At 39.5% G+C, this 20,135-nt stretch overlaps 1 protein-coding gene across 5 annotated transcripts in view; it reads right to left on the bottom strand.

Moving 5' to 3' along the window:
• Nucleotides 1–6,445: 6,445 nt before the first annotated feature.
• The window catches only part of LOC127657960 (protein LYRIC-like), a 15,128-nt gene continuing 1,438 nt past the window's right edge, over nucleotides 6,446–20,135 (bottom strand). For 2 of the 5 annotated variants that reach the window (XM_052146997.1, XM_052146998.1), the window contains exons 3-13: nucleotides 19,518–19,602; nucleotides 15,804–16,004; nucleotides 14,060–14,113; nucleotides 13,758–13,928; nucleotides 13,522–13,581; nucleotides 12,430–12,492; nucleotides 12,209–12,330; nucleotides 11,596–11,703; nucleotides 11,405–11,491; nucleotides 11,193–11,292; nucleotides 6,446–7,603 (exon numbers count right to left, since the gene is read on the bottom strand). In XM_052146997.1, the coding sequence (XP_052002957.1) occupies nucleotides 7,536–7,603; nucleotides 11,193–11,292; nucleotides 11,405–11,491; nucleotides 11,596–11,703; nucleotides 12,209–12,330; nucleotides 12,430–12,492; nucleotides 13,522–13,581; nucleotides 13,758–13,928; nucleotides 14,060–14,113; nucleotides 15,804–16,004; nucleotides 19,518–19,602 (1,119 nt within the window). In that variant the 3' untranslated portion in view covers nucleotides 6,446–7,535. The remainder of the gene's footprint in view (nucleotides 7,604–11,192; nucleotides 11,293–11,404; nucleotides 11,492–11,595; nucleotides 11,704–12,208; nucleotides 12,331–12,429; nucleotides 12,493–13,521; nucleotides 13,582–13,757; nucleotides 13,929–14,059; nucleotides 14,114–15,803; nucleotides 16,005–19,517; nucleotides 19,603–20,135) is intronic. The other 3 variants (XM_052146999.1, XM_052147001.1, XM_052147000.1) reach the window with 2 other exon arrangements.

Here is a 20,135-nt window from a genome sequence, read left to right as displayed (position 1 = left end):
TAGTGGAAAAGAGTTATATTTTGGTCTGTTCTCACCCAAAACTGATTGGATCACTTTAGAAGACATTGATAAAACCACTGGAGTCAAATGAACACATTTTATGCTGCCTTTATGTGCTGTTTGGGAGCTTCAGAGTCCTAGTCACCATTTACTTGCATTGTATGGACCTACAGAGCGGAGATATTAAAAAAAAAAAAACAACAACAACTTTGTGTTCAGCAGAGGAAAGAAATGCATAGACATCTGGGATGACATGAGGGTGAGTAAATGATGAGAGAATTTTCATTTTTGGGTGAACTATTCCTTAAAGAAAGTCTTACATTTCCTATTTTGTCCCGAAGTCAAAACCCGAAAGAGAGAATATGATCTGGACATGTTCTTGGCTGGGTTTGTGAGATTCATTGTTTGGTGTGGTTTTGGAAACTTTTGATGGGTCATTTCAAATCGTGTTTGTTCGTTAAAAAGTTATTTTATGTCATGAATGCAAAGATACCAAAAATGTGTTAAGATTATATTTTATGGCAAGAGTGATTTTATATATAATATATATATATATATATATACACACACACACCATAATTATCTAAATAAATTTTTCTAAGAAAGGTGATGGTGGTTTTACGGTTAGGTTAATGAAATCTGACCTATATATTAGTATGATTGCTGTTGGTTGACTGTGTTGAAGAGTAACTGATGTCATGTGATGGTCCCCTGATTACAGAGACTGTAAACACTTTCAATGTGAATTATTTGGGTTGTAATGGGTACTTTGCTCTTAAACTCCTAAAATGCATATTATTTGGTATCACAAATGAAAGATGAGAACTTGTGTTTTGATAATTATTAAAATCACTCATGAATTCTTAGAAGTTATTAGGAATAGGCAGTTTTTTTAGCAATTAAATATATAGTTTGAGATTTGCCCACATCACAGGCTGTACGGAATTCTGTTGGATAAGATGTTTCTAAAATGTGCCTTATTGGGCTTCAGTAATGTAGGTTGTGTTCTTCAATGAGCAATGCTTTGATGTGGGGCATTTGATCCTCTTTACAAAGTCTGAACACTACACAGTGGCCTTATGATGATTTAATAAAAATGTTAATGTATTAAATGTCTTGTGTCTTTTTGTGACAGGTTTTTTTTTTTGAGATTTGAGCAAGGGAGAACAAAATGCATATACCAGTTTTGTTTGTTGTGATGGGAAACACGAACTGCAGACTGACCTCTTAACAACCCTTCACAAAACAAATAAGTTTACTGCATGAAGTACACTTATGGGCTTTTCAGTTGATGCAACAGGTTTCCCACTTTTTTTGATAAATAGATTCCCATGTCTTGTCCATGTGCCAAGGACTTCCATTATTTTAAATTATTTATTTTTATTCAGATCGATTTGCCAGTGATTAAATCAAAATTAAAGTGGTTCGAATGGTTCACTGAAAGGATCTAACTTCAAAGATTTCCTCACAGACCAAAGATCACTACACACACAGAGCACTTTATTAGGAACACTATGGTCCTAATAACGTGCCCGATGTGGTCTTCTGCTGTTGTAGCCCATCCGCCTCAAGATTTGACATGTTGTGCATTCTGAGACGCTATTCTGCTCACTACAATTGTACAGGGTGTTTGAGATACCGTAGCCTTTCTGTCAGCTTGAACCAGTCTGGCCATTCTTCATTGACCTCTCTCCTCAAAGCTTTTCAATCCACAACTGGTGCTCACTGGATATTTTTTGTTTTTGGTACCATTCTGAGTAAATTCTGGAGACTGTTGTGTGTGAAAATCCCAGGAGATCAGCAGTTACAGATATACTCAAACCAGCCCGTCTGGCACCAAATATCATGCCACGGTCAAAATCACTGAGATCAAAATTTTCCCCATTCTGATGGATGATGTGAACATTAACTGAAGCTCTTGACCCACATCTGCATGATTTTATGCATTATACTGCTGCCACATGATTGGCTGATTAGATAATCGCTTGAATATGTAGGCATATAGGTGTTCCTATTAAAGTGCTTGGTGAGTGTATGTCTAGTAAGAAATGAATTATAGATACAGTATCTCTAATTACATTGTGAATAGGAGTAAATGACAGATTATTATGAGATTTGACTAATAAAAATGCTATTACTGACAGAATACAAAACTTTTTTAATGCTAGTTGACATTCCATTTTGATATAAAGAAAATTACTAGTTCAAATGTAATTGCAGATTTCAAGAACTGGCTCTTTCGCTAGTAATTCCATTCTTGATATCAAGTATTCATTTTAACTAGTAAAAATGTAATAGTTGATATCAAGAATGTATATCCTGCAAGTGACATGATTAAAGGTATATTCGGGGCTGAATACAAGTTAAGCTCAATCGACAGCATTTGTGTCAATGTTGATTACCACAAATACTGATATTGACTTGCCCCTCCATTTCTTAAAAAGAAAAAAAAATATGTGGGTTAGAGAAAATATTAAAATTTCATGACCACACATGAGATAAGGATTCTAGTCAGATCAGTAACCTTATGAAGCAGTTTAATTCAACATGGGACAGGGGTGCCCTCCTGGGGGCTTCCATTTTTTAGAATTACATGACCAGCTGACACTACTCTTAATCTCTGTAACCATCATGTTATTTGACCGTTTCCCTCTTGGAGTAAATTAATCATGGCTGATAGTAAATATTGAATTTCTACAATGGCATCTGAAAACTATTGATTTTGAATGATGCTGTATCCACACCAATAGGTTTCATTGTAAGTCTAAGATAGCATGAGCAAAAAGTTGTTTCATTCCTCCTGACATCCAGATGCGGTGCTTAAACTCTAGTGGATAATTGCAGTGACCCCTAGATACTTTTTGTACATCATCGCGGTATCTCTCCCAGGCTATTTACTACGGTTCTATCCGGGGGCGTTTTGTTCCTTTGCTATGCCACCATGCAAAGATTTTGTGTCAGAATTTTCTAATGCCCTTACTGGGTCTAGTGCACCAAAGCAGCGCTCCAGGATCACTCGTACTAGCATCTATGGCCAAAGCAGATTCCATCGGGATGGGCCGCACTCCAGAAATAAAGCAGCCTATCACAGACCTGGTGGTGTCCCCTGACGAGGATGATGATGGTTCCCAACCTCCTCATTGGCAGTTGCCAGGGGGACCAGTCCAGCGCTCCCCGCCACTAAAAGTAGGTCCTATAAAGCCTGAAGTGATTGGGTTGGCGGTTGATCGTTTTTCAATGCAACACCTATTGGAGGAGCAGAACAGTAGATAACTGGGTTTTGAATACCCTGATGGGGTATGCTCTACAGTTTCTACGCCGGTCCCCCAAGCTCTCAAGTATCGTCCCTACTGTGGTCAGGGATGCAGTTCTTTCAGTGGCTCTCTCAGGAAATTCGTACTCTGTTGGAGAAGCGAGCCATAGGTAAAGTTTACCCCCTCGTTCCAAGGGAGGAATTTTATTCAACTTAATTTCTAGATCCGAAAAATACAGTGGTTTTCGTCCAATTCTTGATTTAAGGCTCGTTTAAACTTGTTTTTCAAATATTACGTGAAGTTGACGTTCTTAGGTCTGTCAAGCGGGAGGATTGTTTACGAGCGTAGACTTGAAGGACGCATACTTTCATATTCCGATTGTGACTCGGCACATGAAGTTTCTTCAATTCAGTTTCAAAAACCAAGCCGACAGTTCAAGGTCCTACCATTCGGTCTGTCTCTGGTACCTCGTGTCAGCTCTGTATCCTCTGGTCCAGAGCAATGCAGATCCTGTCTTATTTGGACGACTGGCTGCTTTGTGCCCCCACAAGGTATCAATCTGTCTGCAAAACCAGACTGTTTTTGAAACATGCTGGTCTCGTTGTAAACGAGACAAAGAGTTGCCTGATTTTGGTGCAATCGATTACTTTCATTGGAATGATTCTGGACTCCAGAATGCCATGTCTGCCACTCTGTCACATGATTGGCAGACAATATTCTACAGCTCCTTGCTCGTTTCTGGCTTGGAATGATGTTGCCATACAGAGTGTTACTATAGCTTATGGGGATGCTGACTGCTGCCACTTCTGTGATTCCACTGGGCTTCTCCAGCAGTGGAACAGCAATTTGCAGTTGAACCCCACCAGACATCATCATCAGTTGATTGTTTTCCACCATTGTGTTAATGCATTGACACAATGGAATCGCTGGGAGTTTTTAATGACAGGTGTACCCATAGGGGTCATTCCTCCTCGTCGGGAAATGTTGAAAAGTGAAACGTGTGTGTGTGCAGTAAGATACACGCAGTTGAAACGGTAGAAATGCAGAAAAACTCTAAGCTTGTGGTAAAATGGCAAAGGATAAAACAATGAAAATAAATAAGCAAGAATAAGCAATTTTAAGCAAGCTAGCAAGCTACAAACACAGACTCGTGCAGCGTGTCGGCAGCAACCAGAACAGGAAGCCATTCTCCGCTCAGGGTCTCCCTGTGCAACCACAGGGTGCTCCTTGTAGCACCCCGATGGCCAGCCAGGCTTTGGTTTCCCTTACTTATGAGACTATTGTCAGGCAGACCGTGGCATCTTCCACTACGGCTGGATCTGCCATTTCAGATGGACAGTGGTATTTGGCATCTGGATCCAGCCTGTCAGCAGCTTTGGGTTTGTTCTCTGGGTCAAACCCTCTTCTAACTGATTGTGAACCTGCTGTTGTTCATACTATTGCTAGTGCTGCATCCACACATCAGCTCTACGCAGCATATTGGAATTTTTTCTTCATTTGGATGCAAAGTATACATTGCAGCCATATAGGAGTATTATGTACCAGTTAATGGTTCTTCTCTTAGTTCCCATAATTTCATACGTTTTTTAAAGGGTGCGAAACATTTATGGCCAGCCTGAAACCCCCATTTTCCTGTGTGGGATTTACCACTTGTGTTTGATTTTCTCTGTTTGCCACCGTTCAAGCCATTGCAGATTGCTGACCTTAAGTGGGTATCTTTCAAAACTGCTTTGTTGTTTGGCATCGCTTCCACTAAGTGAGTCAGTGAGTTATAGGCATTGTCTGCTAGTGAATTATGCATGTGTTGGTTGCCGGATGATTCTGGCATTTTGCTTCGGCCAAATACATCTTTTCTTCCTAAAGTTGTTTCCTCCGTTTGTGAATCAGTTTATTAATCTGGCTGCATTTCAGTATTTGTCCCAATCAGATGAGTCGAGGGATCACCTCGTGTCCTGTGCAAGCCTTGAGGTGTTACACGGATGCAACCGTTCGTCTTAGACAAACAGATCAGCTATTTGTTTGCTATGGTGGTGTCCGGAAGGGTGCTGCTGTATCAAAGCAGAGATAGTCACATTGGATTGTGATCACTCTGGCATACAAGAAAGCCCAAAAGCCCCTGCCAGGAGTAAGACTGTGTCTTCATCTTGGTCTGCCCTTAGAGGAGTCTCCATGGCAGATATCTGTGCAGCTGCTACCTGGGCTTCTCAATGTACCATTGCTCGCTTCTACAAGGTCAGAGTTGCTGCGAGTTAAGCGGTTCTTCAGGATCAGCCTAGACTGTTTTTCAGGTGAGTGGCATTCCTCATGACTATGTTGGTAGGAGTTATCCATTAGTGCTTAAGCACCTCCTCTAGCAGTCAGGAGGAATAAAACAGAGTTTTATACTAGTTATGTAGGTAACTGTGGTTCTGTGAATTCTGGATTATATGTTCTGAGTTATTTGTCACTCGGAATGTACGAGAAATCCATACCGAGGCTGAACGCTGAGCTAATGTGGCTATTATCCTCGATATTGGTATATGCGATAATCCACAAGTGCTTAAATCTGGATTTAACAGAACCACAATTACCTACGTAACAAGCATTCCTGAGTGCACTTTTGGATACAAATTATATGTCAGTATTTTTTATTATGGTGGACATGATTTTTTAAATGACAATTGAGAGATGCCTCAAAAGCATTCATTGTTGCATCATATTTGATATGCATTTCAATAAGATTTGTATATAATGTACAAAACCCAAGTACAAGTCGCTTCAGTACTTCAAATACTCATTTTGAATTACCAGTTACAATATACATATTATAACTTGATCAAAATCAGAAAAAAAAGTGTGCATCAGAGTTAAAGATGGCCATTTTGGAAATTATATTGCAAGGTTTTCTACCTCCAGAAGAGCATGGGAACTTTCACCAGGAGGTAGTAGACATCTAGAATGTTGCATAAAACAGGTCTTTCAAAAAAGTATGTATCCAATATGATACACAACTTTATATGGTTAAGAAAGTTCCTGCTCCAACGTTTGTCATTTTTACGTAGTTATTCTTAATCGTACATTGGGCAACTCTGGGATCAAATTCTTTTGAGGAATGCATGTCACATATTACAAAATGAAATCTTATAATTAACCAAATATTTGCTCACAGTAAATGTCACAGTATTCATGTAATGAGACAGGTGTGCAAAGAAACTCTTTATTACTCGTTAAACATGACTTAAGAAAGACTCAAATAAATAATAAACTGCATGCAACTGACAGATCTTTGCTGCCACCTTGCACAACACAAGGCATTGAAAGTGTCCTGACACTGCAGTACCTGGTGTTACAATAATCACAAATACCCAGTCAACGTCACTAGTTCACCAAAGCAGGTTAAAAAGTTGTTCGTCTGATATTAGCGAGATCTACTTGCACTCCACAACAGCAAGTCTCAGAGTTATAGTCTTCACATATGGCTTGATTTACTGTTGAAAAGAATTAAACACACACTTGGTAGAGGGAAATTCACTCAAATGAAATCCAGCCATTATTCATGTTGCCACTCACACTTATTTTGTTCCAAACCCGTATTACTTTTTCATCCATTGAACACAAAAGACGATGTTGGGCAGTACATTAGTCTGTCACCACATTTTGCCTGACATCTCCTTTTGTGTTCCACTGAAGAAAGGAAAAACAAAAAGTCTGGTTTGGAACAACATGAGGTGAATAAATGTGACTGATTAAAATTTTTGGGTTAACTATTCCATTGTTAGTGCACTCCATTTAGTATGGCTGCTCCAGTGATTCATGTATGTAGAATGAAACGCTCTACTGTAACAGTTCAACAATGATCTATGATTCCTGGAAACTCAAGCAGGTCTGAATGATCCCCTTACTTTCCTGTGCGTGTATCGTAAGAGTGTCGTGGTCAACATTGCTTGACCGCACTGCTCTAGATATGTCCCTGGCACTTTACGAAATGAATGGGGGATCTAGTTTCTTCTTAAAAAAACAATTTGCTGCAAATACAAACCATTTCAAATTTACTGAATATTTAAATAACGTACATAAAAAAAAAGGAAAAAAGAAAAAACTACTACGATTTTTAAGTGTCCCTTCATATGTCGTGTTACAGTACATGGTCTAGATACACCTAATGGGATGGGACACTGGGATGGGATTCACAACACAGCAGATTAGGGGTATCAAAAAAGCACAGTCTCTCATCGAGTCCGAAAATCTGTACAACCCAAAAATTGCATATGTTGTCTTCTCTCGTGTACATAGGCCACACATTCATGTCTCTCTCCGTGCCTTCTTCTTTTTAACTTGTTTTGGAGACTCCCAGCTGTCCTCTGTTTTTTCTAATGGAGGAAAAGTAGAAATCAATCTACTAAAAGTCAAATTCACTCCAAGTACAGAATAAAAAGCAACCGGTTTCACTTGTAGAATGAATATTTAAAGGAATATTCCGGGTTCAATACAAGTTAAGCTCATTCGACAGCATTTGTGTCATGATGATAATTACTAGTGTTGGGATCGAGTCCATCTTATTTGAGTCAAGAGTCTTTAAATAATTGAGTCTATATACTACAGTACTACACTTTACAGTCCTCTTGCTGTGTCCAGGTGTAGCCTACTTCCCTAAAGTCAAGATAAAATATTTGACAAACTCACCTTGGGCTGACGTCTCTTTTCACATTATATTTAGTATGGATAATAGATGATTAGAGACTTCTGTTCTTCATTGTATTTTTGGACTTTTTTGCCATTGAAATGCAAGTGCCAGCGTTAGAGGTAACAAAGGCTGTGCAACAAATATGTGACTGACTTGTACAATTTCCATCATGGTCTGTTTCATCTGTCATATTAGTTTAAATGTCCCCGATACGTAATAAATTAGGGATTCACTGATCCGAAACCTTGATACTGACGTTTTTAGATGGCTCTGGTATCTGTATCTGTGGTAAAGATGCTGGCTACCACCCCTGAAGTTCACTAGTTCGAATCCCAGGGTGTACTGAGTGACTCCAGCTGGGTCTCCGGCCTGGTTGCTAGGGAGGGTAGTCACATGGGGTAACCTCCTCATGATCAGTATAATGTTGTTCGCTCTCGGTGGGGCGTATGGCGAGTTGTGTGTGGATGCCGCGGTGGGTGGCGTGGATCTCTACGGTAACCCGCTCAACAAGCCACGTGATAAGATGCGCGGGTTGACGGTCTCAGACTTTGCATTAACAAGTTAGCTAAAATTACACAGATCAATCTTATGGCACTATATTTCACATGCTTTGCAGTTATGTAAGCTTGCCTATCCAATACGAACGGCAATTCATGGTCTGTTTTGATCCCCAAAACCGAATGAAGATCCCTCCAGGAATCAAATGCCCTGCCGATGTTCACTCTAGTTTTCACTCAACCACAATCATGTTTCCTTGTCTTTTTTTTGTTTATTCTGAGTTTGTGTAGGAGTCTGTGTTGTGCTGGGAACCGAACATTTGCTGGATTCCATCTCTAAGATAACGTTACCTAGTGTTGCAGACAGTTGTCGCTGTTCAGGGATGTGCACAGACATTTTGGGGGGCAGGGGCTCAAGTGGAGAAAATAGGACACTTCTCATTATTTATTTAGAAATGAATTGTAAAATGTAAGAAAATGTGTGCATATCAATGTGGCGATTGTGATGACATTATTAGACACAAAATTCACCTGTAGTGTCTCCAAGTACAGTACATTAGCATGTATTCACAGCACTTCACTTTTTCCACATTTGTTACAGCCTTATTCCAAAATGGATTAAAATCATTATTTTCCTCAATTCTACAAACAATACCCCATAATGACAAAGTGAAAGAAGTTTGTTTGAAATCTTTGCAAATGTATACAAAAAAATGTTTTTTTTTTTAAATCACATGTACATAAGTATTCACAGCCTTTGCCATGACACTCACAATTGAGCTTGGGTGCATCCTGTTTCCACTGATCATCACCTTGAGATGTTTCTACAACTTGATTGGAGTCCACCTGTGGTAAACTCAGTTGATTGGACATGATTTGGAAAGGCAGTTAACAGTGCATGTCAGAAAACAAACCGAGCCATGAAGTCCAAGGGATTGTCTGTGGACCTCTGAGACCGGTTTGCATCGAGGCACAGATCTGGGGAAGGGTACAGACACATTTCTGCAGCACTGAAGATCCCAATGAGCACAGTGGCCTCCATCATCCGAAAAATGGAAGAAGTTCGGAACCACCAGGACTCTCGCCAAAATGAGCGATCGGGGGAGAAGGGCCTTAGTCAGGGAGATGACCAAGAACCCGCTGGTCACTCTGACAGAGCTCCAGCATTTCTCTGTGGAGAGAGGAGAACCTTCCAGAAGAACAACCATCTCTGCAGCACTCCACCAATCAGGCCTGTATGGTTGAGTGGCCAGACGGAAGCCACTCCTCAGTAAAAGGCACATGACAGCCTGCCTGGAGTTTGCCAAAATGCACCTGAAGGACTCTTGAGAAACAAAATTCTCTGGTCTGATGAAACAAAGATTGATCTCTTTGGCCTGAATAGCAAGCGTCATGTCTGGAGGAAACCTCATCACCTGGCCATTACCATCCCTACAGTGAAGCATGGTGGTGGCAGCATCATGCTGTGGGGGTGTTTTTCAGCGGCAGGAACTGGGAGACTAGTCAAGATCAAGGGAAAGATATATGCAGCAATGTATGAAGACATCCTTGATGAAAACCTGCTCCAGAGTGCTCTGGACCTCAGACTGGGGCGAAGTTTCATCTTCCAACAGGACAATGACACTAAGCAAACAGCCGAGATAACAAAGCAGTGGCTACGGGACAACTCTGTGCATGTCCTTGAGTGGCCCAGCCACAGCCCAGACTTGAACCTGATTGAACATGTCTGTAGAGATCTGAAAATGGCTGTGCACCGACACTTCCATCCAACCTGATGGAGCTTGAGAGGTCCTGCAAAGAAGAATGGAAGAAACTGCCCAAAAATAGGTGTGCCAAGCTTGTAGCATCATACATAAAAAGACTTGAGGCTGTAATTGGTGCCAAAGCTGCTTCAATGAAGTATGGAGCAAAGGCTGTGAATACCTATGTACATGTAATTTAATTTGTGTTTTTGCTCAAGCCCCCTTTGATGTCTATGTGTGCACGTGCCTGTCACGGTTGAATAGCAGAAGCACTGAGGCAAGGCTCTTGGAAGCACGCATAAACGTCACATCCTTTGGATTTTCCCGGCAAATCAGACTCGCTCCATTCACATGAAAATCAGCCTACAGGCTGGAGGGATGAGTCAAAATTATATTTGTGGTAATCAACGTTATGCCACAAATGCTGTCGAATGAACCCGGAATATTCCTTTATACATATTAAATCACATACATGGAGCAATTTTGACAGTTTTCATTATTTTTCTCCCCAATTTGGCATGCCCAATTCCCAATGCCCTCTAGGTCCTCGTGGTGGCATAGTGACTCGCCTCAATCCAGGTGGCGTCTGAGACAGTCAGTCCACGTGTCATATCATGTGGCTTGTTGAGCGTTACCGCAGAAACGCCTAGCACGTGTGGAGGCTTCAAGCTAATCTCTGCGGCATCCACGCACAACTCACCACGTGCTCCACCAAGAGCAAGAACCACATTATAGTGACCACGAGGAGGTTAACCCAACGTGACTCTACCCACCATAGCAACCGGGCCAATTGGTTGCTTAGGAAGCCTGACTGGAGTCACTCAGCACGCCCTGGATTCGAACTTGCGACTCCAGGTGTGGCAGTCAGCGTTACTTGCTAAGCTACCCAGGCCCCCTGACAGTCTTCATTTTTTAACTATTCACACTCAAGCAGGTCATTATAGGAAATAAAATAACACTAAACTGACCTCCTAATTGGACTTTGAATGCTAATATAACATGGAATGCATCATGTCACATGGTGGTTAAAACCTACTTTGTGTTGTTACAGTTGTGGGTTTGTCAGTTGGCTCAGGTCTCTGCTGCATTTGTACAGGAGCTGATGATACGGCACGTGTCACCTCCTCGACACGTGTCTGTGGGAGAGAACACCACCACTACACATGATCTGCAGTCTGCGTGCTTTGGGATCTAGCTGTTTGTTGTTGCTAAAAGCCTGTTGAATGTTGAAAACTAAAGAATCCTCACCCCTGCCGTGGCGGCGAATATATTTCCTGTCGTGCTCAGTGCCTGTGCTGCAGCGCTCGTGTCTCTCTCTGCCTTCTTAACCTGAGACTATTCAAAGAAAAATATTTATCAAGAGTAGCATTAGGTCAAGAGTAGCCAATCAAGACTTTATGTATAATTTCTGGGCATAGAAACATTGGCTATGTCCTCACCTGAACAGATGGTCCAACATCTTCTACCTTCTTTTTCTTTTTCTTCTTTTTAGCCTTACAATTACCAGGAGCACCTACTTCATCTTTCTCTTTCTCTGTATCAGACTCCTAATGAATGGACAGAAAAACATAGTATGCAAAACTTTGTACCAGCTGCCAAACACTTTACTGCTATTGGTCCATGCCATCCATAGGCATGACCTGGAACACTGGTATGCAGACTTATTAGCAAACTGCATCATTCACACATCTGCCCTAGTAAGATATGCCTCTATCATAATTCTTTTGTCAGTATTCTACCTATTAAAGATATTGTACACCAATCTTTGCAGAAAGATTTGTGTCATTATAAATCACAGATTGTAACAGGCACATATTATGGACACATTTAGCATGTTAGCGCAATAGCACACTCCTCAAAATGCCTCCCCCAGTGGCGTGGCTGGGGAGTGTTCGCAAACAGTATGCCATTGCTCAGCTGTTTCGAACTTCTTTTTGGCTCTGCGCAAAGAAAGAAGCACTTCACTGTGAGGGTGCAAGGGCCTTTAGAATGTAAATGCATGCTCACATTACCCTATGTTTTCTGTTAAACAGAAGGCTACAACCGACTAACCTGTGCCACCTCCAGGACTGGTTGTTCCAATGGCATGGTGCGCACAGGATGCTGCTCCACATAGTTGCCCCACTCCTCTGATGGAGCGTTCCAATCAGACAATGGATCTGCAGATGCGCTGTCTAAGAAACAAAAAACGGCCATTCTTAAGAGGTCCATAACACTGAGAAAATCTTTTGTACATATGTGAGAACAAGTTTTGGGCGTGTAAAAATTCATACTTATTCCAGACCATTCGTCATCCACTTGAAGTGGAGGCTGAGCACTCCAACTCAAGTCAGGGACTGCAAACACACAGGACAAGATTTTTTTGTTTTTTTTAGCAACACATTTAACATCCATAATATGACGTGTTTCTGAATAAAATAGAGTATTTAGCATGAAATAACGGAGTGTGTGACTTATCTCTCAAGATTTGATTGGATCGTATTTAAGTTTTAATATTAACGTTACTATAATTTAATGTTAGTTTACCCAAAAATGAAAATTCTCTCTTCATTTACTCGCCCTCATGCCATCCCGGATGTCTATGACTTTCTTTCATCTGCTGAACACAAATTAAGATTAGAAGAATATTTCAGCTCTGTAGGTCCATACAATGCAATTGAATGGGTGCCAACATTTTTGAAGCTCCAAAATCCACATAAAGGGTGCATAAAAGTAATCCATATGACTCTGGTGGTTAAATCTGTATATTCTGAAGCAATTTGATAGGTGTGGGTGAGAAAAAGATCAAAATTGTATTTTTTACTAAGAATTCTCCTCCCTGCTCAGTCAGTCAATCTCCAATTCACTTTTACTTTCTCCTTCTGTTTTTGTTGATTAACAGTCTTAATGCATATCAACTCCTACTGTGCAAGGAGGAGAATTTATGATAATACTTAAATATTGATCTGTTTCTCACCCACACCTATCATATTATGTCTGAACACATGGATTTAACCACTGGAGTCATATGGATTACTTTTATAATCCCTTTATGTGGATTTTGGAGCTTCAAAATGTTGGCACCCATTCAGTTGCATTGTATGGACCAACAGAGTTTAAATATTCTTCTATAAATCTTAATTTGATTTCTGCTAAATAAAGTTATACACATCTGGGATGCAAGGAGGGTGAGTAAATGAGAGAATTTCCATTTTTAGGTGAACTATCCCTTTAAGGAAGTAATAGGATCAAATTGTACTTCATATTGTCCAAGTATTTATAATGTGCATTGTGACAGATCATGGTGTCAATGGTGATACTACAGTTAGTATTAACTGACACAGCTCTTGGCTCTAGGTTGCGCATACTATGCATTTAATATTTACCAGCATTTAATCCACTGAATGAGACTGGAATATGCAATTTATCCACAATGGTCCATGAGCCTGAATTAAGAAAATGTAAACATTTTTATAAAACAGTCAAGACAGAGATAACTAATATGTATACTTACTAAAAGGTTTGGAACTATTTTATCCAGAAAAATAAGGTAAGACTGGGGACGCTCATGAAATTGGCTTACTTTTAAGAAATAGTGCAAAATAATAATCATTTTTTGTACCTTCCATATCTTGAGGCCAGACAGAGGGTTCAGTAATCTGATGCTCAGTCGAGAGACTCATGCTGGTCCAGCTCTCTGCCTGAACACTGGACATTTGAGGAGGAAGCTGCAGGCCAAGATCACTCCAGCCAGAACCATTAACAGACAGCACTTCTTGCCAACATGGTGTCACTATAAGAACATAGGTGCAGCTGATTAGATGCAAAAAGAAAACATTTCTGCTACACTTTAATCAATTACATTGAATAACTTTTGAAAAACGTTTTGTACAGTTTGTATATTGAATTAATAAGTGTAATTACCTTGCGGAATTACATTGTCTCGTGCATAACTTGCTTCAATTTGAGGGGGTTCAACTAAAAAGTGAGAAAAGAGTTTAATTTAGGTTCCCTAATTTACTCCCCCTCATGCCATCCCAGATGTGTGACTTACTTTATTCAGCAGAACACAAATGAAGATTTTTAGAAAAATATTTCAGCTCTGTAGGTCCAAATATATACACACACACACATACATACAGTGCATCCGGAAAGTATTCACAGCGCTTCACTTTTTCCACATTTTGTTATGTTATAGCCTTATTCCAAAATGGATTACATTTATTATTTTCCTCAAAATTCTACAAACAATACCCTATAATGACAACATGAAAGTAGTTTGTTTGGAATCTTCAAACAAGCAGGCTTTCTTGTGCATCATCTTTAGAAGAGGCTTCCTTCTGGGACGAGCCATGCCCCACCCCTTCAACCTCTGCAGCAATGCTGGCAGCACTCATACGTCTAATTCCCAAAGACAACCTCTGGATATGACGCTGAGCACGTGCACTCAACTACTTTGGTCGACCATGGCGAGGCCTGTTCTGAGTGGAACCTGTCCTGTTAAACCGCTGTATGGTTTTGGCCACCGTGCTGCAGCTCAGTGTCAGGGTCTTGGCAATCTTCTTATAGCCTAGACCATCTTTATGTAGAGCTTTTTTTTTCAGATCCTCAGAGTTCTTTGCCATGAGGTGCTATGTTGAACTTCCAGTGACCAGTATGAGGGAGTGTGAGAGTGATGACACCAAATATAACACACCTGCTCCCCATTCACACCTGAGACCTTGTAACACTAATGAGTCACATGACACCGGTGAGGGAAAATGGCTAATTGGGCCCAATTTGGACATTTTGGACATGGTGGTGATGGTGTATTGGGCTAAAGCCCATAACTGTTAATCAGAAGGTCGCTGGTTCGATCCCCACAGCCACCACCATTATGTCCTTGAGCAAGGCACTCTCCAGGTTGCTCCGGGGGGATTGTCCCTGTAATAAGGGCTTTTTAAGTCACTTTGGATAAAAGAGTCTGCCAAATGCATAAATGTAAATGTACATTTTCACTTAGGGGTGTACTCACTTGTTGTTGTCAGCGGTTTAGATATTAATGGCTGTGTTGAGTTATTTTGAGGGGACCCCAAATTTATACTGTAATACAAGTTGTACACTCACTACTTTACATTGTAGCAAAGTGTCATTTTTTCAGTGTTGTCACATGAAAAGATATAATCAATATATTTACAAAAATGTGAGGGGTGTAATCACTTTTGTGAGATACTGTACATATATAGATATCTATATATCTATATACACACACATATTTATATATATATTTTTTTTTACTATAAATCTCCACTTTCACTTTCAGAGGTGAAACTAAACAGGCACCACATGTGACTTTCAGATGTAAAAGTGAAAGTGGAGATTTAGAGTAAAAAAAGGACTTTGAATTGGTTTCTCATCTACACACATATTGCTTTAAAGATATGGATTTAAACACTGGAGTCTTATGGATTACTTCTATGTTTACATTATGTGATTTTTGGAGTTACAATAGGTCTGATCAACATTCACTTGCATTGTTTGGACCTACAGAACTGAGATGTTCTTCTAAAAATCTTTATGTTCTGCTGAAGAAAGAAAGTCATGCATATCTGGGATGGTTAGTAAATGATCAGAGAATTTTCATTTTTGAGTGAACTATTACTTTACTGAACTCCAGTTGTAAACATACCATCCACTTTTCTATGGACTGGAGGTGTAGATGCAGTGGTGGTTGTTTCAGGTTCTTCAGGGCTGGTGTAGACTTGCTCCATGACACTAATGGCACTCTCCACCACTGTTGCTTTTGGGCTGGCTGACCCATCACCAGTAGTCTTGTCCTTTCTCCGTTGTTGCCGTTTCTCGCGGTTACTGACCTTGGTCTCCCAGGTACCTGACAGATATGGTCACATAATTATCAGTATTCCCACTTTTTTTTTCAAGGCACAATTTTCCAGTCACACTTTAAAAGTGTTTAGTCTCCCATTCAGCTGATGAAAACATGCTGTGTGATCATGAGGAAGGATTACATCAAGATTGGAATGCATGTGAGAAAATCTTCATACAAGTAAAATAGCTTGCTCCACTCTCGCTGTTGATTGCGTACTAGTTATTACTCCTCTGTGTGATTTTGAAAAAGTAATATGACATAATATAAGAAATATTTAAGATTGCACAACATTTCGTGATCAGTAATCAAATAAGCAAATTTGTGACATTAACTCATTTTGTAAAAAGGACAGGTTTCTTTCATTAAAGCATTTAAGATGCTCTGTGAAAAATTCACATGCAGGATCATGATTATATCATAATCATCAGGTTTTCACTCGAAATGTTATGCTGATAATATAATTTGTAATAAAAAAATATAATAAATGATTAAATTAGAAAAATGCAAAAATGAAACATGTTCACAAGTGGACTCAAACTTTGGAATATCAGACATATGCACATATATATATACAGAAAAATTAAGAGACCACTCCCAAATGCTTCTAAAATCAGTATCTCTACACAGGGGCGGACTGGCCATAGGGAGAACTGGAACATTTCCCGATGGGCCAGCTGAGAACCACAGACGTATGCACAGGAAAATAAAAAAATGGCACTCCATGTCAAAAAAGTTGCATCCCCTGATTTAAACTTTAATCAAATCAAAATAAAATTACTCTATTTAAAATATCTAACAAAAAACCTTTTTAACAAATGAAGTGCTTTTATACAAAATCATCTCATCAAAATCCAAAACAACACAGGAGATAATTTAGAAAATCAAAGATGTGAGATGTTTCTTTAATTTATGATTACATTTTTATTATTTATTACAAATCATTTCATTTTAGTAAACATTAGTACACAGTAGTACTATATACAGTATACACCTATCAGTTACAACACTAAAACCACCTACCTAATATTGTGTAGGTCCCCCTCGTGCTGCCAAAACAGCGCCAATGTGCATCTCAGAATAGCATTCAGAGATGCTGTTCTTCTCACCACAATTTTACAGAGCCGTTATCAGAGTTACAGAAATACTCAAACCAGCCATCTATATAAATATTCCATTTCATGGATCGATTTAAATCGAGCTTTTATTTTGGCATCTCTGTGGGTTTTTACTTTAGTTTCTCACCTCCGGATAAGCAGTTGTGATTATTAAACTCTAAAAAGCAGTTATTTATGGGGCCTGAGTAGCTCAGCAATTAAAGACGCTGACTACCACCCCTGGAGTCTTGAGTTCGAATCCCAGGGCATACCGAGTGACTCCAGCCAGATCTCCTAAGCAACCAAATTGGCCTGGTTGCTAGGGAGGGTAGAGTCACATGGGGTAACCTCCTCATGGTCACTATAATGTGGTTCGCTCTCAGTGGGGTGCGTGGTGAGTGGTGCGTGGAAGCAGCGGTGGGTGGCATGTAGCCTCCACACATGCCTCCGCAGAAACGTGCTCAACTAACCATGTGATAAGATGCAATATAGGACTTTTTTTTTTTACTGTGGATATAGATACTTGTCTTCCTGTTTCCTCCAGCATCTTTACAAGGTCCTTTGCTGTTGTTGTTTGATTTGATTTGATTGATTTGTTCTGGGATTGAATTGCACTTTTAAAACCAAACTACGTTCATCTCTAGGAGACAGAATGCATCTCCTTCCTGAGCGGTATGATGGCTGCGTGTCAGCTGTATTGAAATTGCTCCCAAGGATGAACCAGACTTGTGGACCTTTTTTATCTGATGTCTTGGCTTATTTCTTTAGATTTTTCCATGATGTCAAGCAAAGAGGCACTGAGTTTGAAGGTAGGCCTTAAAATACATCCACAGGTACACCTCCACTTGACTCATATTAGCCAATTAGCCATTCAGCATCGAACTGCCTAAAGGTTTGACATAATTTTCCAAGCTGCTTAAAAGGCACAGTTAACTTAGTGTATGTAAATTCTGACCCACTGGAATTGTGATATAGTTAATTAAAAGTGAAACAATCTGTATACAAACAATTGTTGGAAAAATTACTTGTGTCATCCACAAAGTAGATGTCATAAATAACTTGACAAAACTATAGTTTGCTAATAATAAATCTGTGGAGTGGTTAAAAAATGTGTTTTAATGACTTCAACTGTAATTAAATAGCTAGTCTGCATGTGCTTTGCTGCTCTCTGTCATCTAAACCCCCTCAAAAACACACACACACACACACACACACACACCGTGTCTGATCATGATGTGTTTTCAGTGTATGAGCAGCCAGCTTCAAACACATTAGTTTTAAAGCACTGCACCTGTAGATTACATATTTAATTAAATTGCAGCCTTTTCCAGTTTAATAATCATACCAGGACATATCACAACTTGAATTTGATTAATTATGTATTTAAACATACATTTTCATTCCAATATGTAAAATTGACACTTTACGTTTTGTAGCTAATGTCATTTTTATGATTGGATTACGTTATTTTGTCCGTGTTTTCCGCATTGCAGGCTCCAATCACGATCTTATTCAAAATGAATTGACATTCCCAGGTGTAAAGCCAGCATCACCACTCAACCACCTCGGTGTGTCAATAAAAAAATTAAAAAAAATAAAAAACGGCGGTCTGACCATCGTCATTGTCTAAAGTTTTTGTCCTGAAATGTTTTCGTTGTTAGACAATAGACACAACAGCAATGTTGGAATGAAATGGAAGTATTTCAATACTTAATCTATTTCCTTGGTGATAAGCAGAGATTGTACAGTATGTGACAGGGCTTCGGTCATGACAGTCAATCCCAATCAATACCACGTTTTAGGAACCAAAACCTTGTTAGCGCTACAATCACTACAGTTTATTTTTCAGGACATTTAGCGATATTTATCAATTTCCATGACTGGAAAACTGCATTGCAACATTCCAGGTTCACGTGGTAACCCTGAATAATGACAAGATGCTGACACTTGTATGCAAATAAGCAGCCAATTCTGAGTCATAACCATCCATTACATAAATGCTTTGGTCTGGACTCTATGAGATAATGACCTAAATAATTAATAACTACAATAAATACTATTATAGGTAGTTAACATGAAATATGTTGTTTTCACTTATTTCACTATTCACTTATAATATTAGTCAAGTGTGTAATGTGTTGTTGTGGAGGCGATCAGTTGTAAATGTCTATCACAGTGTGAAATTAAAATGTGTAGGCGTGTCAGCTTGGTTTCAACAAATGCTCTTTTTGCAGAGAGGAGGAAGTTTTGAGTTCTGGAACATTCAGTGTGTTTTTATATTACAATGAATACTTACATGTCAAAAGATCAAGAAACATTTTATTCCTCACGTCACTACCCCCATAAATCTTCATGTTGCTAAAAATGGACATGTTATGCTTCAACTACCCATATACTACATGTAAATTAAAACATTCTGTACCTTCATCAGGTTCTTTGCCAACAGCAGATGTAGAGGATTTCTTCTCTTTTACAGGCTGCTTTGGCTTTTTCTTATTCTTCTTTGCCTAACACCACACAGAATGACAGGGAGACAGTTATCGGTTACCATTTGTTACAAAAAAAACATTGCACAGCCAATCTGCAGAAATCTAAATCAGATTTTCAACATTTGCAAGTACATATGGTCATTTGGTAATATCAAGTAAATGCCTTTGACTCTAAATAGACACATATGGCGTTCGACAAGTTGTCAAACAAAACGTCCTATAACTCATTTTGTTCCTCATCTAAGGAAATTAGTAGGGCTGCCTCCGACCAAGGATTTTCCTAGTCAACTAGTAGTCGTTAATTTAAGCCATCAGTCAACTAGTCGCACGTTTATGATATTAATTGAATTATTTATATGTATGTTGGGGGGCATCAGAAAATGGTTCCAGGGCTGAGAAAGTATGTTAAAATAACATTGCTAACACTGTTCTACATTACAGATAAATACTAAACCGTAATAATGAGCCTTTAAAATATAATTTTTACAAGCACACACACAAAGCGAGCAGCAGTGACACCGGCAAAAGCGGTAATGATCCTGAATGTGTCG

The sequence above is a fragment of the Xyrauchen texanus genome, chromosome 17 (assembly GCF_025860055.1).
Source record: "Xyrauchen texanus isolate HMW12.3.18 chromosome 17, RBS_HiC_50CHRs, whole genome shotgun sequence".
Lineage (NCBI taxonomy): Eukaryota > Metazoa > Chordata > Actinopteri > Cypriniformes > Catostomidae > Xyrauchen > Xyrauchen texanus.
The sequence above is the reverse complement of the archived record's forward strand: the minus strand, read 5'-3'. Positions and strand labels throughout refer to the sequence as shown.